Here is a 24604-nt window from a genome sequence, read left to right on the forward strand (position 1 = left end):
CTACCTTGGTTTTACGGTCTCAGTGCCCACCTAGTCTATTTAGGGGTGGCTCTGGAGGCGATGTTCTCGCTTACTCGAGGTGGATCCCGGAGGCCGAGCAGGTAGCGTGATAAAGGAGCTGGCACTAGCAGTCCTGCTTCTCCCAGTAGCTTGTTAGGACCTCGGGCCCAGGCTGTGCTGCAGCGATGTGGCCTTTTAGTACCTGGCTCAAAAGCAGTAGTCATGCCTGGTAGCCTGGCAGCGAATAACCCGATAGCCCGGGGCTGACAATTTTGCCCCGGGTAGCCTGGCTAACTTCATTATCAATGACTGACATGACGCAGTCTCCAATACAACACTTAAAATATTCCCAATCTCAAAATCAGGAGTGTTGTGGTTTACTTTTTAAAGGTGAAAACACACCTAAGCAGAAGGATCAAGCCACAGGCAGTTTCTTTATTGTGCACGGTTTTAGACAACAGGTATTTGTGTAGGGTGGGGAGGGGCTCCGGGCTGGAGAGTCAACGTAAATATTAAGTCAAACAATGGAGACAGGCATGTACACGGTGACTGATGATACAGTTTTAAAGTAAATCATATATGTGTACACCCTTCAGAACCCTCAGGAAGACACAGCTCTACTTCAGTGATGCCATTAATCCAAACATTTTTAGAATTCCCTATAGAGCCATAATAAGAAAATCCTTATCATTACTTTATAATCGTCCCTCATTTTGTAACCACATAAAGATTACTGACCTTACATAAAAGATTACCAACTTTATTCATTAGACATTAAACTCTGGCCATTTTAAGGGGAAAAAGTGAACTTTGACCTGTAAAAATAAAAACTTGCTGCCACTGACTCGGTATCTATGTTTTAAAAGGTGTCATTACCTCCAAATCTAAATTCCAAAAATGTCTTCAACAATGGCATCCATCACTGGAGTCTGTGTAAAGACTCTGGAGATAAAATTATAAATGAATATTCAGAGTAGTTAAGTGCTGCTGCCTGCCTTAAAAAAGTGTCACATTAATTTATAGTCACACTCCATAAAAGGCAGCAAATCTGAATGACAATTTGGAGGAAATGTTATGTAGACTGTGATCATTGCAACAGAGAACCTTAATGTGTGAGAGATGATTGTTCTAGTGGAAGTGTGAGCAGTTTTCGAATTGGTGAAGCTTCCAATTGCTGAGCAGTCCTTTCTCCTGAGAGAAAAATAAGACATATTAAAAAAAAAACAACAACTCAATCTTCAGAAAAAGAGGGGAAAACTAATTCTTTTTTGAAAAGAATTTTAACTACTACATAAGGACACAAAATGGCACTAAATTACCAATCCTCTTATTATATATTTAGAATTTTCACCAAAGAATGGGTATTAGGAAGAAGGCAGAAGACAAGCCTACATTCTTCCCAGACAGGGGTTGTTAACCTGAGGTCCAGACTTCCACGGATCCTTGGATAGATTTCAGGGATCCATGAACGTGGATAGGATTTTCACAAACATTTGGTTCCCTCTGTAATTCTGTATTTTTATTTTTCACATTTAAAAACATTCTTTTGCGAAAGTATCCAATCCACAGGCTTCAAACAAAGTGGTCCATAACACAAAAAAATTTTAATAACTCTTGGTCTAGTAACATAGTATCTGAAGGGAAATTTGAATCCAGTGGGGTGAGGGTGGGAATTTGTCTTAAGAGAAAATAATGTTTCTTTACTCTCTCCAAATGGTGACTGCTTCTCTTACCAAGTTGCAAGGAGACCTTCTTGAAGAATTGTGTAGTATCTTCCATAAAAGAATACAACAGTCTTATTGATCCTTGAAGTTCATCTATCTATAAAGAAAAAAATTTCAGCAAACTTTTGCCCTGATAGACAAGTCCTTTCAGTCAGTCTCACTTTCAATTCTCTATGAAGGACAATAAATAGGATAATATGAATTCCAGAATTCTGTAACACTATATAGGAGCTAAAAGTCTCTTTCTGTTGCCTTTCTCTTTACATATAATTTTAGTCTGTAAAAAGGTAGTTTCTGCATCTGGAGAATTCAGAGGAGAAGGATTAGTTGTTCTAAGAATAGAAAGTAATTAGAATAAGCTATATTTTTGAGGAAAAGGCAATTTGCCTGCTCTCAGCACTCTGTCATGGGCAGTGGCAAACCATGTGTTTGAGAGATGAATGGGTAAGTCCTGTAGAAATGTTCTAGTCTGCAGTGACATGAGTTGAAGATCTGCAGCAATGCTCCAACTCCTGCAGTCTCTTCCTCTGCCAAGCAACTTTCACTTTTAGTCCCCAGCCTTTAGGGCAATCTTAGAACCTCTGGCCCTAAAACAGTGACCTTAAGTAGGCTTCCTAACTTCACAAAAAGATCCTCCAGATTATGTTAATGATTTTCAAGAAAGACACTTCAGGAAGTCCAGGCAGTTTCAGGTTAGCCCACCTATACCACAGAGAAGGTTCTATTTTGGGAGTAGAAGGAAACTACATACTGCTAACCTGAGGTCAGATCTCAGCTGCAAGGATAATATAGAAATGCATTAACTCCTCACTTATTCTAGAATGGTTAGATAACATGAAACCAAACCTTCTTGGCCTTGCTTTTTAAAACTATACTCATGCTATATAATTTAGAAATCTTCTCATATGGTTAAAGCCCTCGGACAGAAAAGCTAATAAATGCAAGTAATCAAATAATAACTGGCCAAACAAACCATTAAACTCAAGTGAATAACATCTGAGATTAAAACAGGTGGCTGCCACTTTGCCAAAAATTAACGTATTTCCTCTTAGGCTGAGCTGTTCCTACTCAGACTATCTCCCTTCACACACTGATTCCTAAAGATTTTCAGCAGGAAACAAACTAGCATAGTGAGAGAACTCAATCCAAAATTTCCTTGCTGTTTTCCATGAGAATGTAAGTTCTTTGGGAAAAGGGCTTGCTTCATTCTTTGTATTTCTATCTCCAGAGCCTAGCACAGTGTCTGGCTCTTAACAAATGCTTCTTTGAGTGACTGAAGTGAATAGGAGTCAACTCACCACGATCTCCATGCAGTTAAAAACCTCATTCTGGCTGTCTAATATTTTCTGGTAGTCAGGCTTTGTGCTAAGAATTTCACTTTGTGAAGACTGAAGATACAGAGCAGGGTCCAATTCTATATCGGTAACTTTGGCTTCCTCTAACATCCTTGAAAAATAAATAAGATGCTTACAACAAGTGATTTCTGGATAAAATTATATTTATCCATATTACATTCAAAAGCCTCTTTACACTAAACTGAAAACTTAAATCTTCTTTTCCCATCATAACAAAAAGGGCCTCCTAGTTAACAAAAAGATGATTCTGATTATGTTGAAGCTTTTCAACTGAGACCTCTCTAAGTCTAGTAGGTTAAGGTTGTCCTGCTCTATACCACAGGGAAAGCTGTATTTTTGGGGTGGAAGGAAACCATAAGGTATTACTAAGCTGAGGGTGGATCTCTGCTGCAAGCGGAATAAAGAAATGCATTAACAGCTCATTTATTCCAGAATGGTTAGGTAGGATGTCAAATTCCAAATAATCTGTTTTCATTATTTTAGCTTTTAACTTTAAAATTTCATTCCAGTTGCTTTGACTGCAATCTCTTAGAAATTGTATTACACAATCCTAACACCCTTGCTAAGTACCACTCAGTGGGATCACAAGAGAAGCCACTGAGGTGGCAGGAGCCTGCAGAACTTAAGAAGTCAGTGCTTTGTTCTCACTGTGCACTCTATCCCAATGCCTCTACTGGGTCAGTACTAGGACTGCCAGAGACAGAGCTGCCATCTTTTCCCTAGGAACTGGCAAGGTTAAGAATACAGCATTCTCTGTTCGGTGACCACAACTAATCTCTTCCTCCCCACAAAGAAGGGGCCACTTCAGAGGTAGCTAATATATATTATCTCAAAGATGTCTAAGAACACTATCCTTCCTAGAGCTTTAACACCCAATTTGTACTAATGGCAAAAAAAAAAAATTCTTATTTTGATTACAGAGATTTAACCTGGATAACTCTTCAGCTTCTTTCTGGTGATGCAGCAATAGTTGATCCCAATTTGTACACTCCGAAGAAAGCCTGTAGAATTAAGAAAATGCATACATCATGGCTGTTGGTTAGGTCAGGGCTACAGTTAGTATGATGTTCATAAAAAAGAAGCAAAAGAGCTTCAAGAAAGCTTCTAGGATTACAAGAAGATGTTAAATAAATTTAACCAACATGGATTTTTAAAAATTATTTTCAATTAACAAAAATCTACCTTCCCTTCCACTCTCAAATGAAAAAAGTGAGCATGTTAAGTTAAATGTATGCTTTTTATTTCCTCATCTTTATTCAATGGAATCAGCTATCAAGACATTCCAATACATTTTGAAAAAACTTTTAACTTCTAATATCAATCTCTTTTGAGAATCCACATTACTTTTGATATTAACTTTTCCCAGGTTTAGTTGAGATGAATCAGATATAGCTCAATCATTACCCACTCACCTGGCTATATATTCTTTTATCTCTGTCATTGATGCTTCCAAGGCGATATCTGTTGACTGCCTGAAATAGAGGACTATAGGATTAACAACTCTCAAGAAGCATCTGATGTTAATATATCATGCCTGTAATAGTCTAAGTATCCTTTGGACATACAAAAACATTCAGAATCCAGGCCCTTTCATAATATCCTCAATATAACTGAAATAGTCTTGCTGTCTCTGGCCTTTCCCACTCTAACTTGATGCTAAGCACTATCACGACATTAATTTTCCTAAAATACTTCCATTGTGCTAGTACTGTTAAAAAAAAAAAACAACAAACCACACCTTCAGTAATTCTCTGCTGCCAGAAGTTCAAAATCAGCCTGGCATTCAAGGCTTTTCACAGCCTGGAACATTTACTTTTCAAGCCTCATCTCCCATTACACCTTTATATAAATCATCTATTTTAGCAAACACACCTTATATTTTATTTTTTAAAAAAATTTTGAACCTAAGAGTCAAAAATGGACATTCCCATATATATAGAACACAAAGAGGATTGCATACAAAACCATGAATCTCCATTTCATGCCACTTAAAAATTATGTAATAAATTTCACATTATCTTCAAAATTGTCCTGACTTATTTGTGCTTTATTTTCAACTTCCTTCTCCTCTGTGCATTTAAAAATTGTTTCAAGGGACCATTTTTTTCCTTGGTACTACCGCTAAACCTTCCAACTTATGTAAATTACTTAAGAAAAAAACTCAAAACAATCCTTCTAACAAGCATGCACAGAAATCCACAGAGCAGCCATGTCTAAAATTCTGTCAGATGTCTCTGCATCCTTAGGTCCATCACCACTCAGTCAGGAGGTGGTTGGTATGTTGTACACTAGGTTCTCTAGATATATGCTTGGTCAGTGCTTTGATCTGAGATCTTAGGTCTTTCAAAGTTCTTCTTCCTTATAGTATCACAATTTCTTTAGCCATTCCCCAATTTTTAAAAACCAAATTTTTAAAAAATAAGCTAAAATCTATCTTCTCTCACTTTCAATTGAAAAATAAAGAAAAACAAAGCCTTTGTAACAAATATGTATAATCAAGCAAAACATTTTCCGACACAGGTCATATCCAAAAAAAAATTTTCAATCTGTACAATAAATTCATCACCTCTCTGCCAGGAGTGACATTTCATCATAAGTCCACTGAAATCATATTTGATTGTGTTGACTGCAATTCTTGGGTTTTTCAAGATTGTTATTTTTTACAATATTGTTCTCATACAAATTATTCTCCTCCTTCTACTCCTCTGACATCAGTTCATAAAAGTTTTCCCGGACTTTTCTGAAACTATACCATTTCTTTCATCCCAGTTCATATAGCATAATAGCAGTGTCAAAACTGTACAGTATAATTTGTTCAAAGATTCCCCAACAGATGGGCACCCTTTCAGTTTCCAATTTTTTTTGTCACCACAAAAAAGCCTATCACTATTTTTACACAAAAAGAGCCCTTTCCTCTTTCTTTGGCACATGGAACTAGTAGTAGTACAGGTAGGTCAAAGGTTTTGCATAGTTTGATGACTTTTGGGGCATATTTCCAAATTATTTTTCAAAATGCCTGGACCAATTCAGTCTCACAATTAGTACATTAATAGCAGTTTTCCTACAGACCCTGCAACATTTGTCATTTTCCTCTTTTGGATCAATTTTGCTTATCTAATGAATGTGAAGCAGAACCTAAAAGTTGTTTGTTAGCCTTTCTTTTAATTATTAGTGATTTTGAGTATGGATTTCCTCCTCTGAAACCTGCCTATTCATATGCTTTGACCATTTATCAACTGGAGAATCAGCTAAATCCCAATTGATAGCCACCTCTTTAGGTTCTAATTGATTTCCTTTCTTCCTTGACTTTTAACTCTCCCCTTCAGGACCAGGGTTATTTATTGCTTTCAACTTTCCCTTCCCCACTATCATCTTCCCTCTTACAACTCCTTCCTCATCCCCACATTTCTTGTTTAGTTTGATCTATTTCTACACAAAGGTTCATTTCATGCTCACTCCTTCTGTCTCTTCCTTCCTATTTAATATACTCTTCTCATAAATGCAAATTATGAAAAATAAGTTTGGCCTGGCCTCTTTCTCCTTCCTTTCTACACTGGCATATTCCCTTTGCCTTCCCTTCTCTTTTCCCTCTTAAAACCTTCATAACAAATCCAATTCACCTCTATGACCTCTGCTTTTATAATTTAACTTTCTCAACACCCATTGAAGAGAGATTAAGGTTCTGAAGGGGCATGTCTTTTCTCCCTCATTAGAATGTAAGCACTCTATCATCATACAGCTCTATCAAATTAATTGGATACATTAAACTTTCTAGGTTGCTCTGATTTTTCTATTTGCATCTGACTTTTTTTTTAAACCTGATACGGTCCTATACCAAATTTATTGCAAAAAGACCCACAATCCTAGCAGTTGCCTTATCTGTAGGTAGTGAGCCCAGCTCCCAGAGTCACCAAACTTCTTCGACTCTCAGCACCAAGGATCAGCTGCCAGCAGAGTTCAGTCATATTGGATAAGAATATCTTTTATTTCCTTCTTGGAGGCCTTGTCCACGTATTTAAGCCACCAAGGCTTTGGAGACGGACTGATGCCTAAATCTGTGAGGCACAGCCTCCTCCTGGACCCAGATATTTACTCCAGCAAAACATTCCTTGCCTAGAGTAGGAGGATAGGCTCCAGCAGCTTGTACTGCAGGGTTCAAGGCTCAATCATCTCCAGTGGTTGTCTATTCACCTTGCTTCTCTTACAGTGGCAGTTTTCTTTTGCCTGAAGACATGGATAGACTGGAGCAGCTCCTTGGATGGCATGTGGTTGGTGGGTGGCGCAGGCCCAGAGCAGGGCTGGAGGTGGAAAAGGAGGAAGTGGTGGCTGAAGCCAGAGAGGGAAGCACCTCAGTGCTGAAGCACAAAAGGCTGTTTGCATTTTAAAGTTGTTACTTGGCTCTGGTCTTTTCTTCAGAACTGCTTGAAAGTCACCTATTGCATTAAATGTTTACCTCCTGCTCTTATATGTTTATAATGTTTTATATGGTAAGTTATTCTTGGTTGTAAGACTTTTGCCTTTTGAAATATTGGATTCTAAGATCTCTTCTCATTTAAAGGTTTTGTATCTGGTTGTATGTGGTTCCTTGATACCTGAACTTCTTCTTTCTGAATGTTTATGGTGTTTTTTCTTAGATGTGGAAACTGGATTTTGGCTGATATTTTCTAGTCCCCAGTCAATAAACATTTATTGAACATCTACTATAAGCCAAGCACTACGCTAAAATGGGAATAAAAAAAAAAAGAAAAAAAGGAGGCAAAAGACAATCCCCTGCCCACAAGCTAATGGAGGAACTCACAGTTTAATTCCTGGGATTCTTTCTAATCTTCATTTTACCCTCTAATATATCTGAGCAGTTTCCTTTTATGATTTCTTGAAATATTGGGAGTCCCAAGTTTTTCTTTAAATTTTTTTTAAATCATGATATTCAAGGAGTTTAATGATTCTAAATTATCTCTTTCATCTATTTTCCAGGCACTTAGTTACTTTTGACAGTCAATTGCTATCTGTTTTTCTCCACAAGGAAATATTTTAATGTTACAAAATCCATACTTCTTAATATCAATACTTGTATGGGACTCAGTAAAACAGAAAATGTCAGTCCCTCCACTGATAAGACTAGTGATTAGTGTCCCAGTTCCATTTAAAACCAATTACTATCAACTGGCTTTTACAAATGGTATTTACTGTACAGATATAGTAAGAAAAGAAGCAAAAATACTTCCCCTAACAGCTGTGGGTGCACTTTCCCATATACCACAGTGATCTTTGGAGAGAGTAGGCTCAAATTTTTTAAAATAATATTTTCTCCTCAGTTACATGTTAAAACAATTTCTTTTAACATTTTAAAAAGTTCTGAGTTTCAAATTCTGCCTGAGATCTGGTAAGCAATCAGATATAGGTTATACCTGTGTAGTCATGTAAAATATTTTCATATTAGTCATTTTGTACAAGACGACCAATTAAAAAAAGTGAAAAATAGCATACTTCAGTCCGTATTCAGACAGTATCAGTTCTTTGTCTAGAAACAGATAGCATGCTTCACCATGAGTCCTTTAGAATTATCTTGGATCACTGTATTGCTGAGAATAAATTAGTCATTCACAGTTCTTCATCATGTAATACTGCTGTTACTGTGTACAATGTTCTTCCGGTTTTACTCCCTTTGCATCAGTGCATGCAAGTCTTTCCAGGTTTTTCTGAAATCATCCTGCTTGTCATTTCTTATAGCACAATAATATTCCATCACAATCATATACCACAGCTTGTTTAGTTATTCCCCAATTGATGGGCATCCTCTTGAATTCCAATTTTCATAGGCTCAAATTTAAAGCAGTTTCTACACTGCATTGGTCCCAGGTTTAAGTTTACTTTTAGATGAGGCACAGCTGATGGAAGCATAAATCTTCATCTCTGTTACTGCTGTGATGGATCACGTAGATGGTTTGAGGCTTCATTCACTCTTTGCCATCTGGCTTCCAGAAAATTCCAGCATGGACTTCCAATTACTCAACTTCTGACAGTTAGTGCTCCTAACCTTTTGAAATTCACAAGGTCACAGCTATCATCTAATCTTTCATCTAAAACAGGAAAAAACAGACACAACACAAACAAAAACAACTACAGGGCTATGTACTCATGAGACACATTGTATAGCCCTTAATAGGGAGATAAAGGCCCAAGGCTTCTTCCTTGAGTTTCAGCAGTTCTTGCTTCTTCACTGGACATGCAGACAGGAATGAGAACCATGACACCATTATTTCCCACATTTTCTTATGTTCTTTGAATCTTTTGATTTTATTCAAGTATTTCTTGCCACTGATTTCTGTTTGTTCTATTCTAGTTTGGGAGGAGTCAATTATTTGGATATTACTGCTTTATTTTCTAAGTTATTGATTTTCCTTTCAATTCTCTCCTCCAGAGTTTTTATTTTTTTAATCTTAGTTCATTGCTTCTAAGTATTCAAGTAGTGCTTGGACAATCCATTTTTTCTTTTGATTCACTGCTTGCATTTGTCATAGTTATGCTTTCTTTGGGGATGCCTGGATTTGCAGTAGTATTGGCCATTCTCTTCTCTGGTTTACTCATTTCTTCAGCTTAATTCCTGAATTGGGGCTTTCTGCTAAGGCCAGGCTCCTCCTGCTGCACTGTGTTTGAGTGTTAAGCTCTCAGTCTCATCTTAATATCTCCCCAGATCCAGTGATGACTTTTAGCTTCTGGAGTTAGGCCTTTTCCTGTTCTATCCCTCAAAGACCTCTGCAAGTTCACAGAACTGAATTTTCAAGACTCTCCGCAGAATCCCAGTAGAATACTCAGAACCTCAGAGACCTGAATTGTCCTGGTTCAATCTGTACTCATATTAATTGTTGCTACTCTCTGTCATTTTCTTGGAGAGCTCTTTGCTCTTGCTTCCTTTGACCAGATAGCTCACGAATCCATTTTTTAGCCTCCATGCCTTTGTTCATTGTTCCTCACTTATCGGTCTTAATTATTTTTCAAGGCCCAGTTCAAACCTATCCCCTTCATGAAAAGCCTTTTTCTTCTAGATCAACTGGAAGAGATCTCTCACTCCTCTGCAGTCCTATTGAAACATACATTACCTTGTAAAATCAGTTTTATTTTCATTTGTATATGCTTTTGCTCTCCAAATGGTGCTGTTTTACACTTCTTTACATCTCCTAGTACACTTAGTATTATGCCTTATATATAGCAGATGCTCAAGTATTTGTTAGCTGACTCATTTCCTCCCCTATAAAATGAGGAGGGTTGATCTTTAATACTGATTTTTTTTTGGATTTGGCAAATAATTTATCCAACTAATGAATATCCTTTGGATGTGTAACCTTTTAAACTTCCACTTCTTTGTAGAGGAGGACATAACTATACATACGGAACACTGCATAGGTCAGTTTTTTCAAATGACTGGATCAATTTGCTGAACTTTTTTCCTCCTCTTCTTTTATTCTATATTATAAGGGATGGCTCTCTAGGAAAGGAAGGGATACACTTGGAAATATAGGTAATGTAATAATAAAAAAAATGAGTTCTTATTTAAAAAATTGGAAAATGGCTAATTTTGATTATTTTAAATTAAAACTTTCTTATATAAATAAAACCTATGCAGTCAAGAATAGCAGGAATGAAAAACATTGGGGAAAAACCTTTCATAGACAATCTCTCAGACAGAATGTGATTGGAATACTGCTGTGGTATAGGAAATGATGAGGTGGTTGATTTAGAAAAACATGGAAAGAAAAATATGAAAGAAGATGCTATCCAATGTTCAGAGAAACAGATGACAAGTGAAATAAGCACAGTATGGTCTTACACATGTGTGTGAGTATATATATGTATGTGTGTGTATGTACACACACACACATACTAATTGTAGCCTGGTAGGGGGAGAAGGGGAAAAAAATAAAGTAAAAAGTGCACAGCAGAGAACAAAAGAAAACCTACAAGGAAGCATATAAAAGCTGGACAGCTTTGAAAACAATGTATAATATTATATAGGTTTTCTTGAAATGGAAATTTGTTTTCTATTGAATCTTCTCTTATGCTCTCTGTACATGGCAATGTCTTTTTTTCCTCTTCTTATTTTGTACTTAAGTTTAAAATAAAATTTAAAAAATAAATTAAAAAAAATACACACACAGAGTAAATTATATATATATATAAATGGTATCTCCTCTTCTATCTCTGAATTACAAGGTTACAACTCCTTGTACTCCAAATCAGAGTACGTAAAAAAGCCAAAACTTCGCCAATTCTATGTGATAAAATACACTTTTTCAGGTTGGTAACTTGGGGAAAGGGAGAATTTATTAGGGTGGTCAATACGGCATGATAGAAAGCACAGTGGTCTCAGAACAAGTATATTTAAGTTTGAATCACAGGTATCTGACAGTGTGTGACCTTGGGCAAATTACTTTCTCACTTATAAACTGGGGGATAATAATTTGTCCTATCTACCTCATAGGCTTGTTTATATGGATTAAATAAGACTGCAGATGGGGAGCAGGCACATGGCAATGCTGATCTATGTCCAGTTTGGGCTTTGGTAATATCAGTTAAAATTTTTAAGCACTTTACAAGTGTCCTAGGGTCTGGGGATCCACGTAAATCTTCATGACTGGCAAGAAAAAGGAGAACTGCACAATTATCCAAAAACACACAATTTTTGCTCAAATTACAACCTTTTAAGAACAAAGGAAATTACTATTACCCTTTTGATTCATCAAAGCATTTCTTTAAGGTACCATCATCTTCAAGTCTATTTGTAAAATGCTTGAATTCTTCAGAAATTGAAGATACTAGAAGAATGAAATGGAAATGCAGAGAAATGAAAGTAACTTTATATAGTGTATACATCTGCCAAAGACCTTACACATTAAATACTGAAGGTATTAGAATTAGAATCTTTATAATACAGCTTAGCAGTCAACTAACATTTATTAAGTATCTACTATGGGCCTAGCACTAGGTAGCATAGTGGACAGAGCTTGGAGTTAGGAAGGCCTGAGTTCCAACATAGCCTCAGACACTGACTAGCTATATGAAGGTGGTCACAGGAAGAGGTTTGTCTCAGTTTCCCCAACTGTAAAATGGGGATAACAGCACTTACCTCCCAGTGTTGGAGGATCAAACAAAGTAATATTTGTAAAGCACCTTGCACATGGCCAGTATTTAATAAATGCATATTTCTCTCCTTCCTGGCACTGTGCTAAGTGTTGAGGACACAAAAACAAAAATCAGTCTCTGCTTTTCAGGAACTTACTTTCGGGGGGGGGGGGAGTAGGGGGAGAGGAGAAGACAGAACAACATATACATAGAAAACTAAATGCAAAATAAGTTGTAGTAAGCTTAAACTGCAGTAAGACTTTTGGGGTACCCTAAATATAGAAGTAATTTCCAGGGGCATGGTATTAGCACTTAAAAAGGTATCAGGATATGCTTCATGTAGTTGGCATGTAATTGAGTTGAGCTTTTAAGGAAGACAGGGATTCTATGAAGCACAGGTGAGGAAAGAAAAATATTTCAAGCTTGACAAGAGCCTGTACAAAGTCATGGAGATGGAAGATTATATGTTGTGTATAGGAAATAGCAACAAGATCAGTTGGGCTGGAAACCAATCAATCAATTTGATCACTAAAATTTATAAGGGCCTATTATATTCCCTGCTGGGGATTTGGTGCTGGGGATACAAAAAGAGGTAAAAGACTGTACTTTCCCTCAAGGAATTCACAATCTAATGAGACAGACAACATGCCAACAAGCATATATACAAACAAGCTATAGAGGATAAACAGGAAATAATTAACAAAGAGAAGGACCTAGTAAATTAGGAGGGGTTGGGGAAGGTTTCCCATAAAAGAAGGACTTTCAACTAGGATTTAAGGAAGCCAGGGAAGTCAGCAGGAGGAACTGAGAGAGAGCATTCCAAGCAAGGGACATAGAGAAAATGCCTGGAACCAAGAGATGGAGTATCTTATTTTTTGGAACAGTCAGGAGGCCAGCATCACTGGAATGAAGAGTACATATCTGGGAATAAAGTGTAAGAAGACTGGAAAAGTAGGAGGGATTATGAAAGGTTCTGAATGTGAAATAGAACATTTTGTAATTGATCCTGGAGGTGATAGGGAGGCATGAGATTTATTGAGTAGGGGATTGACACAGTACAACCTGAACTTTAGGAAAATTACTTTAGTGGCTGGAGGACAGTTTGGACTGCGGAGAGATTTGAGGCAGGCTAATCCACTAGCACATATTCTCCAGGTATGAGGAGATGAGAGTTTGCCCTAGAGGGGTGGCAGTGTTTGAGGAGGAAAGAGCGTACATTCCAGAGATGTTGCAAAGGTAAAATTGACAAGCCTTGGCAAGAGCTTGTATATGGGAGGAGGGGGTCTGTGAGAGATAGTGAGGAATCTAGGATGACTCCTAGATTGTGAGCCTAAGAGACTAGGAGGACGGCGTTGCCCTCTACAGTAATACGGAAGGTAGAAGGGAGAAGGGTTTAAGGGCAAAGAGTTCCGTTTTGGACATGTTGAGTTTAAGATGCCTAGAAAGGTAACCTGAGGCCAAAAAAGTGAAAAAGATTCAAAAGCTGAAGAGTATTCTATCATGGAGGCAAGGAGGAGCCACTAGAGGTTCTTGAATTGGGTGACAGCTAGACTTGGGCTTTAGGAATATCAATTTGGCAGTTATGCAAAAAATGGACTGGAAAGGGAATTGACTGGAAGCAAGGAAGCCAATTAGACTAATCCAATAGTCAAGTTCAGAGGCAATAAGGGACTGAACTAGTGTGGTGGTGATGTGAGTAGAAAGAAGGGTATGGATGAAAGAGATATTGCAAAAGCAGAATCTCTAAGACTTAGTAACGGCTTGAGTATAAGGGTTGAGAGATCAGTTTTAAGGGCATCCAAAGTTACAAATCTGGGTGACTCAAAGAATAGAGGTACTCTTAAAAAAATACAGAAATTAGTTAGAAGGGAGGGCTTTGGGGAAAAGAAAATGAGTTTGATTTTGGTCAAGTTGCTTCTGAAGACCTCTACAGGACATCCAGTTAGGGATATTCAATAGGAAGATGGTGAGTCAAAATTTGGGGGAGAGAATATGGCTTGATATAAAGACCTGGGAATCATCGGCAGAGAAGTGATGGCTGAACCTTGTGAAATTGAAAAAAAAATCACTAAGAGAACGTATAAAGAGAACAGAGTTCTGGGGTACACTCAACTGGGAGGTGGGACAAGAATGATAACTTTTCTCTAAATAAAGGAGACTGTGAAGAAGCCAACAGACCAGTAGAAGGAGAAGCAAAAAAAGAATAGTGTTGTAAAAACCTAGGAAAAGGGGAGAGAAGAGTGTCTAAAAGGAGGGAGTGGGCCACAGTGTCAAATCCTGCAAAAGAAAGAAGTGTAAGTAACAACAAAAGACTATCAGATTCTGGCAATTAATAGTTCATTGAAAATCTTAGATAAAGTAGTTTTAGTTGAGTTGTGCAGTCAGAAGCCTGATTAAAAAGGGTTGAGAAGTGAATGTGAGGAAAAAAAATGGAGGCAATAATACTGATATAATATTTATTGATACTTAAGTGCTGGTATCAGCATTGAGGATGGCATCTCAAGGGGATGGTGAGCTCAAGGTAACATTTTTTAAGGATGGATAAGATATCAGCATATCTATAAGCAATAGAAAAGGGCCTTATGGACAAGGAAAGAAAACAAATTAGGGAGAAAGAGGGGATGATCAAGGAAGGACCAAGCTTCCCAGAGAACATAGAAGATGGGACAAAGCGCATAACTAGAAAAATTGGCATTTGCAAAAATAATGGTATCTTTTCCTCTATTATTAGAGAAAAGGAAAGAGGAGGGATGTTATTGAAGTAATTTGGAATGTGGAACTGGAGAGAAGATAGAACTTGTAGCACATAGTTTTGACTTTTTTGTCAAGGTCTTTTGCTGATAGGAAGTAAGATAGAGTCAATCACAGAAGAATAAAGGGATTGGCATGTATCAGTGGAGGGTTTGGTTGAGATTGACTAATGAATCTATGGTGGACTCAGCAAGGTTGCAAAACTTTCTGCAATGACATTCAGCAGTATATGTACAGAAGCAAACAAGACATCCTAACATAGGGTGAGCTGATAAAAGACAAAGAGATCAAAAGCGAAAAAGGAAGAGGATAGTATAAAGTTGAAATGGTTACCTGTAGATTTTTAAAGGAAGGTAATGCAGGAGTGATAATAAGGGAAATCAAGAGGGGGTTTAGTGACTAAAGGTTGTGGTGATGAGAGAGAACAGTTTAAAAGAATGTTAAATTGCTAGGATCAGGTAAAGGAATATTCAAGGTATGGGACCTACATGAGTAAAAACTGTGGGGAATGACTATACCAAGAGTTTAAACATCCTGTGTGATTCCTTAATATATTGCCATAATATCAAGAGAGTTGTGTCACTTAGTGAAATGAAAGGACCCACCTAAGAACTATATTAATAATATTCAGCATGGAGGTTAGGAGTTCTTTGTGGTTAAGTACAAGTGAAATGGGAGATAACATTGATGTGACTGATTTTTTGTCATTTTTCAATGACATTTTTTTGGTGTGCTTAAAAAAAAGTTAAAAGGTAGGTCATTATATTTCATTCATTTTCATTATATTTCATTCAAAAAACTTATTTCTGATTACACCAGGAGAGGGTTTTAGAGAAGTTGGATGGCAATGGAGAGGAATAAAATCAAGAGTCAGTAAGTACAATGAAAAAAATGTTGCAATTGATTGCTTATAAGAATTAGATGATAGTAAGCTATACTTAGACCTGGAAAAGCAAACTACTATACCCATCAAAATAATACAGAAGTTATAAAAATGATGTATTAGTTTTCAGGAAGACTGTGAGATAACTCCATTTAAGGAAATCATTTCCCCAACAAAATATAAGTTCTTTTCTAGTAGGAACTGTTTTCAGTTTAGTGTTTTTATTTATACTCCTAGTATGTAGCTCAAAGTAAGTGTTTAAATAAAAATTTAATTTTAAGGGATAAACTTTTAAAGGGGCATAATTTATACTGTCAACTTAAACTGGTCTTGACCCACAGTTTAAGAAGCCCTGTTAGATCACTGAAAGGTACAAACTGGCTCCATCTCTCGTAGATTCATGAAGTGGCAAACAGCAAAACTTAGTGCTACTCTGTGTGTTTGATGCTTAGTTCACCTCAGTTTCTCCTTAGTAACTTACCTCTGGCTTTAAAAGTATCAAGACTGATGCTATCAACGTCTCTCAGAAAAGGTTCAAGTTTCTGTGCAGAGAACTAAATACACACATACACACACACAAAAAAGGGTTAGGGTTAGGGTTCACAATTACCTCCAATCATCTGAGCAAATGGAAAGAAACATCAACAGTTCAAAATATGAACTATAAACATAAGTCTAAATGCTTATTAACACTGATGTCTCAAGTAAATTCATTGTGCAAGTAAAACTCATTTAAAGAGGTCAATGGACTGAAATGACTTTTGTCGTTATCCATTGCCTCCTAAGTAAGGAGGCTGCTGATGTGTGCATTTTTAGGGGAAGATTTTTTTTTGAAATGTAAAAATAAATTACATTTTCTACATTACATCATGGTTAATACTTCTTTGGAACTAAGACTTCACCACATTACAAAAGCATTTCCCTATCCCAAACATCTCACCTGAAAACTGGAGAGTAGGAGACAGCCAAGGCGTTTGCTTTCAGCCAAGTCTATGCTGATAGATCTGCTGAGCTCTAACATACAAAAGCATCACCGTCACACTAAAAGAAGGCCAACATCTTTCTAGTTACCAAGGTACTTATATATCTAAAAATAGGTCCCTTGGGGCACAATCTAATTTAAGACAAGAACATTGAAGGAGAAATCAAATATAATATCTTAATCATCCCTTGTTGTGAGTGAATGAAGCAGTCCATATAAATTTCCAAATAACTGAAGCTTAACCTTTTAAGTAATAAAGCTTTGTCTAAAAAAGATAACTTTCCTAAAATGTGTTACAAAAGAATGACAAATAGGAAGAATTTAAAGATTTGTGTGTAACACAGAAGTTAAAGATGAACCAAAAAAAAATAACTATAACTATATGTTTGAAAAGAACTTTAAACAGCCACAAAACTCAGATTAACAATAATGGACAACATAGGTTTTAATTTATTAAAGCACATACCTTTTCATTTAACTAGTATTGTACAAGGTTGCCTCTACTATCAATCACAATCACTTTTTTAGACTATTTTGCTTAGTTTTTCAGAGGTTGTACTCTGTGGAGGGTTTAATTGTGAATCTGAGATTTCCATGCTATGTCAAAACAAAATCAATTAAAATAGCATAAAATACTTAACACCTGACATTTATATAGTTCTACAATGCACTTTATATGTATAATCTTACTTTCCCATCCTATTAAAGTACCCCGAAAGCAACTTATTCCACTGCTGCAGAAACATAATTTAGTGTCATCATAGAATTCTACAGCTCTCAGAGGCAGGCAGGACTACCCGTCCCCTGCATAAATGCACCCCTTGTTCGTTCTTACATGCTGTCATTTCACCACCTGGAAGGTGTCTGATAACCCTTCCTTGTTTCTAATCCGTGGTCTTAATTAACTAAGGAAATGAAAGTTACTGGGGGTTAACTGGGTAGCAAAACCCATTAAATCAGTAACCTTTTACATTTGAGACTAAAACAACAGGCTCTGGGTGTTGGCCTACAGGTGGCTCCACCAGTTCCTACTGGTTTTCTTCCTCAAAAAAAGTGCTTGAAGGGCTTTTGTGATTTCTGTCAGGGTCAGAGATACATTCTGAATGGTTAAAAACTGCTAGAAGTTTGACCACCAGCTTAGTGAGGCATTAAACTATAGAAAACACTAACCTTCACTGGCAATTCTTACTGAAATGTTCCAGATTACCCATGAGTCTTTTCTTACTAAGATTAAAAAAACCCCCAATAAATATACGTAAAAACCAGTATCAAATTTCTCTAACAGTATTAATACAGGCATTGTAGAATACAGCAAATTCTAAAGTATAACCCAAATAGCTTCAAAATTTTACTTTTTAGTCTTCTCCATGAGATATGCATGCTCTACTGCAATATCTAAAAACCTCAAGAAGTCATTATCCCCATCATTCTCTGCTTTCTGCTTGGTTAAGCAGAGAGCCAAAGGATAATACATTTGCTACTGTTGCAATACGACCCTGGATATTACATGATGCCAACAAGAACAGAGATTAGAAACTGTTCAGGCAACATAGTCTTATATACATGTGTGGGTATATATATAAAATAAGTATAATGGATAAAGAATATAGGCTATCAGACACAGTTGTGAATATGATAAAAAAAATCTCTAAGTTCAGAAATTTAAAATTTATTTTATGTCATACCATGATATTTTGTTTACTACTATACCTGTAATACCCTGATGAAAGGGAGGCAGTGACTTCCGATGGTTTGTTTCTTTCATACTAGACCTACGCCAGGACTGACGCCTAGTTTTCTGATTGCTGTTATATTCTTGTCGGGCCATGTACATGGGGCTGAGATCTTGAGTTTTTCCTGTTTCAGGGCTGTCCTCAGAATTCTTTCTTTTTCTTGAGACATCTTTAGTAGTCTCGGGGAAGGCAGAAGATGCAGCACAGACTTCCAGAGATGGATGGCTTGATGTTACTTGATGATCTTGAGTCTTGGGAACCACTACTTCCTCTTCAGTCACTTATTACAAAAGGTTATAATATTAAAAACTTACCACCAAACAAACATCTCTGTAAAGCAAATAGGCCAAAAAAAATGCTGGTACTCCAAATGAGAGAAATATAAATAGAAGTCTTTACTGGGAATATAGAACTCTAATGCTGGTTAGGGGGAGGAAGTGTCTAAGTAACAGTCTAGTCTGATGTGGAAGTTTAAAAAGTATCTTAGGCTCTCCAACCCTTCTTAGTAATCACATAACCCTTCCGGGGAATGGGGGTAGAGGGAAAGGGAGGCAAAAAAAATCCAAGCTTAGTGATTTCATCAGAGTAGGGACCTGATTGTGAAAACTCTCTCTTATGTTGCAAACCTGTAATTTAAACTCAAAAGTTGCCTAGATCACTAATAAATGACTTGTTAGTGATCACACAAATAGTATGGGTTAGTGCAAGACTTAAGCATCTTAAGAGTTATCAAATAATTTTCAAAGTACTGCTAGATACCTGCCACATCACTGAGAGATTTCTATTTCAACAAGGTAGAATTATTCTGCACTTGGAAAATCAGTTGCTAATGAAATAAAACAAGACTTAGAGAAAAAAAAATTGCCATTAATCCCATATTCCTCAGCATTTGTAATGCTTTTTATTCGTCAAAGCATTTCCATACCGTGATTTTATCTTCACAATTTTCCTATAAATACTTCTTGGCAAATGTTATTCTCGTTTTTTAGACTAATCATTTTTTAAAATTTTTTTTTTTTGACTAATCAGTTTTTAGATAAAAAAAAGTGAAGTTAAGTGGCTTATCAGCAATGTTACAGAGTCTAACAAGGTCTAGAAATCTCTTTAGCACCTGATAGTTTCTTAGTCTAAAAATCCTGAATCTGGATTTTCTAGTAGTGTAAATAGATTTTTTTTTTTTGAAGGAGATGCAGGGTGGGGGTGGAGAGGGAGAGGAGATCTGGGTCTCCTTATCTGGCCCAAGCTAGAAACACTGGCTACTTATGAACCCCAAACTGAATGGCAATGAAACTTTAACCTTATGCTTTTCTGACCTGTGTTGGTCTGCCCCTCCTTAGGTAGCCCAGTGCCTCATTTGTCACCAGAGATTTACCAACTTGGTGCTGGAATTGGTGCAGATGTTATTAGGTTTAGCTCTACTAAAGATAAGGACTCCCAAACTCAAGGGATTCACCAGCTTCAGCATCTCCTGCAGCCACCTTCCCACTCCCCACTCAAATAGGCTCTTTATATCCTAATACCTAGCAAACATATAGGAACAGTGGGTAAGCATATCTCCTGGTCTTCTGCAATTGGGTAGGATGTATGTACTAATTTGAACTTACCAGTTACCTTCAACCAAGGTATTTCTTTAATACTTTCAAACCACACTAGAATACCTCTCCCCATTATCCAATTTCCTATCATTTACTTTCTAGCCAAAAATTTCATCAAGCTCTCTGAAATATGTCTCGAAATTGAATCAAGAAAGCTCCACACACCAATCTTCTAATTATAATCTTGGGACTAATAAGTTAGCTTCCACCAACTCAGAGTATCTTCCTGTCACATGGCTAGCAAATCCCTTTAGCTTACTTGCCAACCTTCAGCTTTCCCTTAAGTTGTCACTTGGTCAGATCTCCAACCCACCCCAAATGTTCATATGGACCATTTGTGCCCAAGCTATGGTAGAATACTGAATATTTCGAGCTTGTATTGGTCTGATCAGCCACAGTTGGAAAGGACACACTGTAACTTGACTAATACTGATGTCATTTTGGTCCTCTCTGAGAACAAAGGCCCAATATATATATAGATAGATCTAAAGATATATCAGAGCACCTGCCTAGTTACAAGCCCCTCCCATCCCACCCCCTCTTTTACCTAAACCCCAACTCCTCCTTAAGTTCCTTATACTCTTGCCATATGCCCAGACCTCTTGGCATTAACTGAAATCTGGTCTTCCCCTAAAGACACCACATCGCTAACACCTGTCTTCAGTGCTAGCTACCCTTTTCACTCTCTCCTACCTCCCAGAACCAGGAAGCTCAATGAATTCTTCCTCCCCAATGACATTCATAAGCCTTTATTTCTCTCATTGCTCATGCTCTCTTGATCCTTTTAACTACCATTCACCAAACTCCAGAGGTTAGTCCTACCTTTTCCAATGACTTCAGCCTCTGGCTTAATCATCACTACTCCAATTTCAAAATGTATAGTTATAAGCTAACTCTTGGGTTTCTAGCTTCTTCATTCTCAACTCCTATCTACAACATCCATCACTGCTTTATTTTAGCTACTCATTAGAATGGTCACATCTTAAATTTTATTATCTCTCCAAACTTCTCTATCCCTAAGAATCTGAACTTTGGAATCCTCTTTTACACCTTTATTCATCCTGCAACCACTCTTTGCTTTTACTGTGACCCCATCACCCCACTTCTGGCTCTACTTTCCTTTGTTTTCTATCTCTACTATATTACTGAAATGACTCTGTCACTTAACTGCCAATCTGAATGGACATTAGTTCTTACATTTTCTCTGCTTTTGACAATGACTATTCCTCGATTTAAAAGAAGTAGCTAGATGGCTCAGTAGATATGGCACTGGGACTGGAATCAGGAAAACTGAAGTTCAAATTTAGCCTCAGACACTGACTAGATGTGTGACCCCAGGCAAGTCAACCTGTTTGCCTTGATCCACTGGAGAAGAAAATGACAAACCACTCCAGAAAACCCTGTACGGATTTATGAAAAGTCAGACACATAACCCTGGTCTTGACAGTTTGACCTTCCTTGGTGTCCATGTCAATGTTCTCTTCTGGTTTTCATCCAAACTCTACGATTTCCTCCTTTATCACTTTCACTGATTCTTCTCTCCTTCCATGCCCTTGATGTGAGTGTCCTCTGAGGATCTATCCTGCCCTTTTCTCTTTAGCAATCCCATTCACTCCCATGAGTTTAATTATATATTCTATAAAGATGACTACCAAATTATCTTTAGTCTTGTATTTTTAACCGCTTGGAAGTTTATTCCAACAGGACACTTAAAAAGTCAACCTGTCCCCAGTCGCCCAGGCACAGCCTTTAGATTCATCTTTAGGTGTAGAGGAAAAGGGAAAAATCAGTTCCAGTCAATTTTTTTCTTTGGCATACATCCTTCCTTTCCACTCCCACCACACTAACTTAAGCCCCCATTATCTCTTGCCTGTAGTTGCATAATAGACTCCCAACAGCTTCCCTTTTACCTTCTTATTCTTCCCCTTTCCTTATTTATCCTTCACACAGCTGCCAAATGTAGCACTCCTCTGCTAAAAAAATCTTCAAGGACTCTCCATAGCCTAACAAGTACAGTCCAAATTTCATAGCTCTATCTTCCTAGGACAATGCCTTATACATTTTTGGGTTAAAATCTGTGACTTCATTAGGGTAGGGAGTATATGCTTAATAAATGTCTTAAACTGAATTCACTTTCACTCCTAGTACTCACCTCTTGCTGCCTTAGTATCATTCAATGAAGTTGATCTGGGTGGAGAAACCTAGATAGCAGGGAAGCAAGAAGATTCATCCTCTACATTCTGTCCACAAATGATCACTTCCGAAGTCTGTACCCATCTTCCATTCCTGAAAGATTGTATTACTTCCCTCCTCCAGAAGTTTGCTTATGTCATTTCCCCTAACTGGGGAAAAAATATTTCTCATCCACCTCTGTTCCCTGAAATTCCTATGCCTCTTTCTAGGTCCAGTTTATATTACCCATTCTAACTATATAGTCCTCCTTTATCACCCCAGATGGAAATATTTATTTCTTAGTGATTATAACTGACTATATGATTCATATGACACGCACAATGCCCGACAGCAATTTATATACATATAAAATCTTGCCTTACTAGACTCAAAGCATGTTAAAAGTTGGAAGAGACAGAGATCTATTAAGTCTCTAATTTTACAGCTGGGGAAAATGGGGGGCTCAGAAAGATTAAGTGAAAAAAGAGTGGTTTACTGATATTTTTAACTTTCCTATTCCCCTTCTCAAGCCCTGGAAACAGGACTCAGCACATAGGAGCTAATCAAAAAAATGTTTTTGGATTAAATGTCATAGGAGAAATGAGAAAGCATAAAAGGAAGTGGAAGAAAGGCTCAGCGAAAGTATAAAGTTGAGGGAGGTTAAGATGAGAGAGAGAGACAGAGAGAGACAGAGACGAGAGAGGGAGGGAGAGAGGGAGGGAGGGAGGGAGAGAGGGAGGGAGGGAGAGAGGAAAGGAGAGAGAGGGAGAGGGAGGGGGAGAGGGAGAGGGAGAGGGAGAGGGAGGGAGAGGGAGGGGGAGGGGGAGGGGGAGGGGGAGGGGGAGAGGGAGAGGGAGGGAGGGAGGGAGGGGGAGGGGGAGAGGGAGAGGGAGGAGGGAGGGGGAGGGGGAGGGGGAGGGGGAGAGGGAGAGGGAGAGGGAGAGGGAGAGGGAGGGAGGGAGGGAGGGGGAGAGAGAACAGCTGGGACAGGGGCTATTTTTCCTGTCTTTGTATCCCAGAACCTAATATGCTGCCTGGCCCATAGTAGGTGCTTTACAATAAAATGCGTGTTAGATAAGAATAAGGTGAGTGGGGAGGGGCTGAGAGAGGAGCAAAAGGCAGAGAGGGGGAAAATGAGGACATTATTTCCCCTTTTTCTTTACATTCCCAAAGCCCAGCACAGCAGGAATTAAAGAAAAATCGTCTTATAAAAAGTACGGGATACCAAGTTTGGCACGTGGCAGATGCTTAACCCTTGAGGTCTGGGAGCAGAATGAGCAGGGGGGGTGGGGGACTGGGCAGACCCCTCTTCCACCTTAAACTCCCTCCGTCCCCAAGCCCTGGCCACTGTCAAGGACTGAATGACTGGAACCTCCCCCTCCACCTCCTTTACGGGAAGTCTCTGGGGCGCTCTTGACTCGGAAGCCTTCCCGTAGGCCGTGTGCCCGCTGTCTCCCTCGGTGGCCGCCCCAAGGCCATCCTCGGTACCCCTATCGCTGCACAGGGTCCGGCACACAGTAGGCGCTTACTGAACGCTTGTACCCTGACAACGGGAGAGGGGGAGTAGGGAGGGGCAAACGAGCGGAGGGCCAAACCCAGGAATGGGGTGGAGGAAGGACAAAGCCTGAGCGGGGGGAAGGGAAGCAGGCAGGGGGCCGCCCCAGGCCGGAGGGGAGCAGGGGGGCGGAGCTTCCTCACTTCGGGAATCCGTCCGTCCAGGCTGGAGCTTCCGCACCTGAAACACAAGGCTGCTCATCAGTGTCTCAGCGCACGACGGGGGCTCTCCGCTCCCGCTTCCGCCGGCCGGTACCTCTTATCCCCGAGCTCCGAGTCCCCAGGCTGGGACATGGCACCAACGCCGCCAGCTCCGAAATTCCCGCGCAAGGCGGCAGCGACGCCGCCCAACTGCGCCTGCGTGGCGGCTGGACGTCTCCCGGAAGGGGGAATAAGGTAAACAGTCGGAGACGCACCGGCCTGGTGACGTCACCACGCAGCGCGCCCCTAGCGTGGGGAACCGTTAGCTCTAGTTTGGGCGTTCACTGTCGCTCAGTCCCACCTCTCTGGACTGAAGCCGAGGGCCGTGCGTCTCCCTCTGGCGGTTCCCGCCCGCGCTGCAGGCCGAGCCGCGGCGGTTCCCGCTTCCCTGCCACGTTGCTGCCCTGGGTGTGGACCTTACCCCACCCCCCAGTGCCCTTCCCTCAGCCTTGATGGGGCTGCTCCGCCACGGGAGGCCGCGCCGGGCGCTCCTGCCCTGGGCTCGTGGGTCGCAGGCCTCGGGCTCGGGGAAGG

The 24604-nt window shown here is 39.0% G+C and overlaps 2 protein-coding genes across 10 annotated transcripts in view; both read right to left on the reverse strand.

Moving 5' to 3' along the window:
* Positions 1-471, reverse strand: part of NDRG3 (NDRG family member 3) — a 72684-nt gene extending 72213 nt beyond the window's left edge. For 3 of the 6 annotated variants that reach the window (XM_072631434.1, XM_072631440.1, XM_072631433.1), the window contains exon 1: positions 75-440. In XM_072631434.1, coding sequence (XP_072487535.1) covers positions 75-224 — 150 coding nt within the window. In that variant the 5' untranslated portion in view covers positions 225-440. Of the gene's footprint in view, positions 1-30 lie in introns of all 6 variants that reach the window. The other 3 variants (XM_072631444.1, XM_072631438.1, XM_072631435.1) reach the window with 2 other exon arrangements.
* Positions 416-24317, reverse strand: DSN1 (DSN1 component of MIS12 kinetochore complex). 4 transcript variants are annotated; one of them, XM_072631449.1, is made up of 12 exons: positions 24126-24305; positions 24014-24050; positions 22296-22344; positions 18526-18828; positions 16774-16847; positions 16315-16387; positions 11805-11892; positions 4492-4551; positions 4009-4080; positions 3023-3170; positions 1734-1821; positions 416-1191 (listed from the first exon to the last, which is right to left on the reverse strand). In XM_072631449.1, the coding sequence occupies exons 1-12, from the start codon at positions 24161-24163 to the stop codon at positions 1106-1108; spliced, it is 1116 nt and encodes a 371-aa protein (XP_072487550.1). In that variant the 5' UTR covers positions 24164-24305; the 3' UTR covers positions 416-1105. The 4 variants fall into 4 exon arrangements, with proteins under 4 accessions (XP_072487550.1, XP_072487551.1, XP_072487548.1 ...); XM_072631450.1 differs by lacking the exon at positions 24014-24050 and having other exon boundaries at positions 24051-24205; XM_072631447.1 differs by lacking the exon at positions 416-1191 and having other exon boundaries at positions 1498-1821; positions 24126-24317.
* Between the last annotated feature and the right edge of the window lie 287 nt (positions 24318-24604).

The sequence above is a fragment of the Notamacropus eugenii genome, chromosome 1 (assembly GCF_028372415.1).
Source record: "Notamacropus eugenii isolate mMacEug1 chromosome 1, mMacEug1.pri_v2, whole genome shotgun sequence".
Lineage (NCBI taxonomy): Eukaryota > Metazoa > Chordata > Mammalia > Diprotodontia > Macropodidae > Notamacropus > Notamacropus eugenii.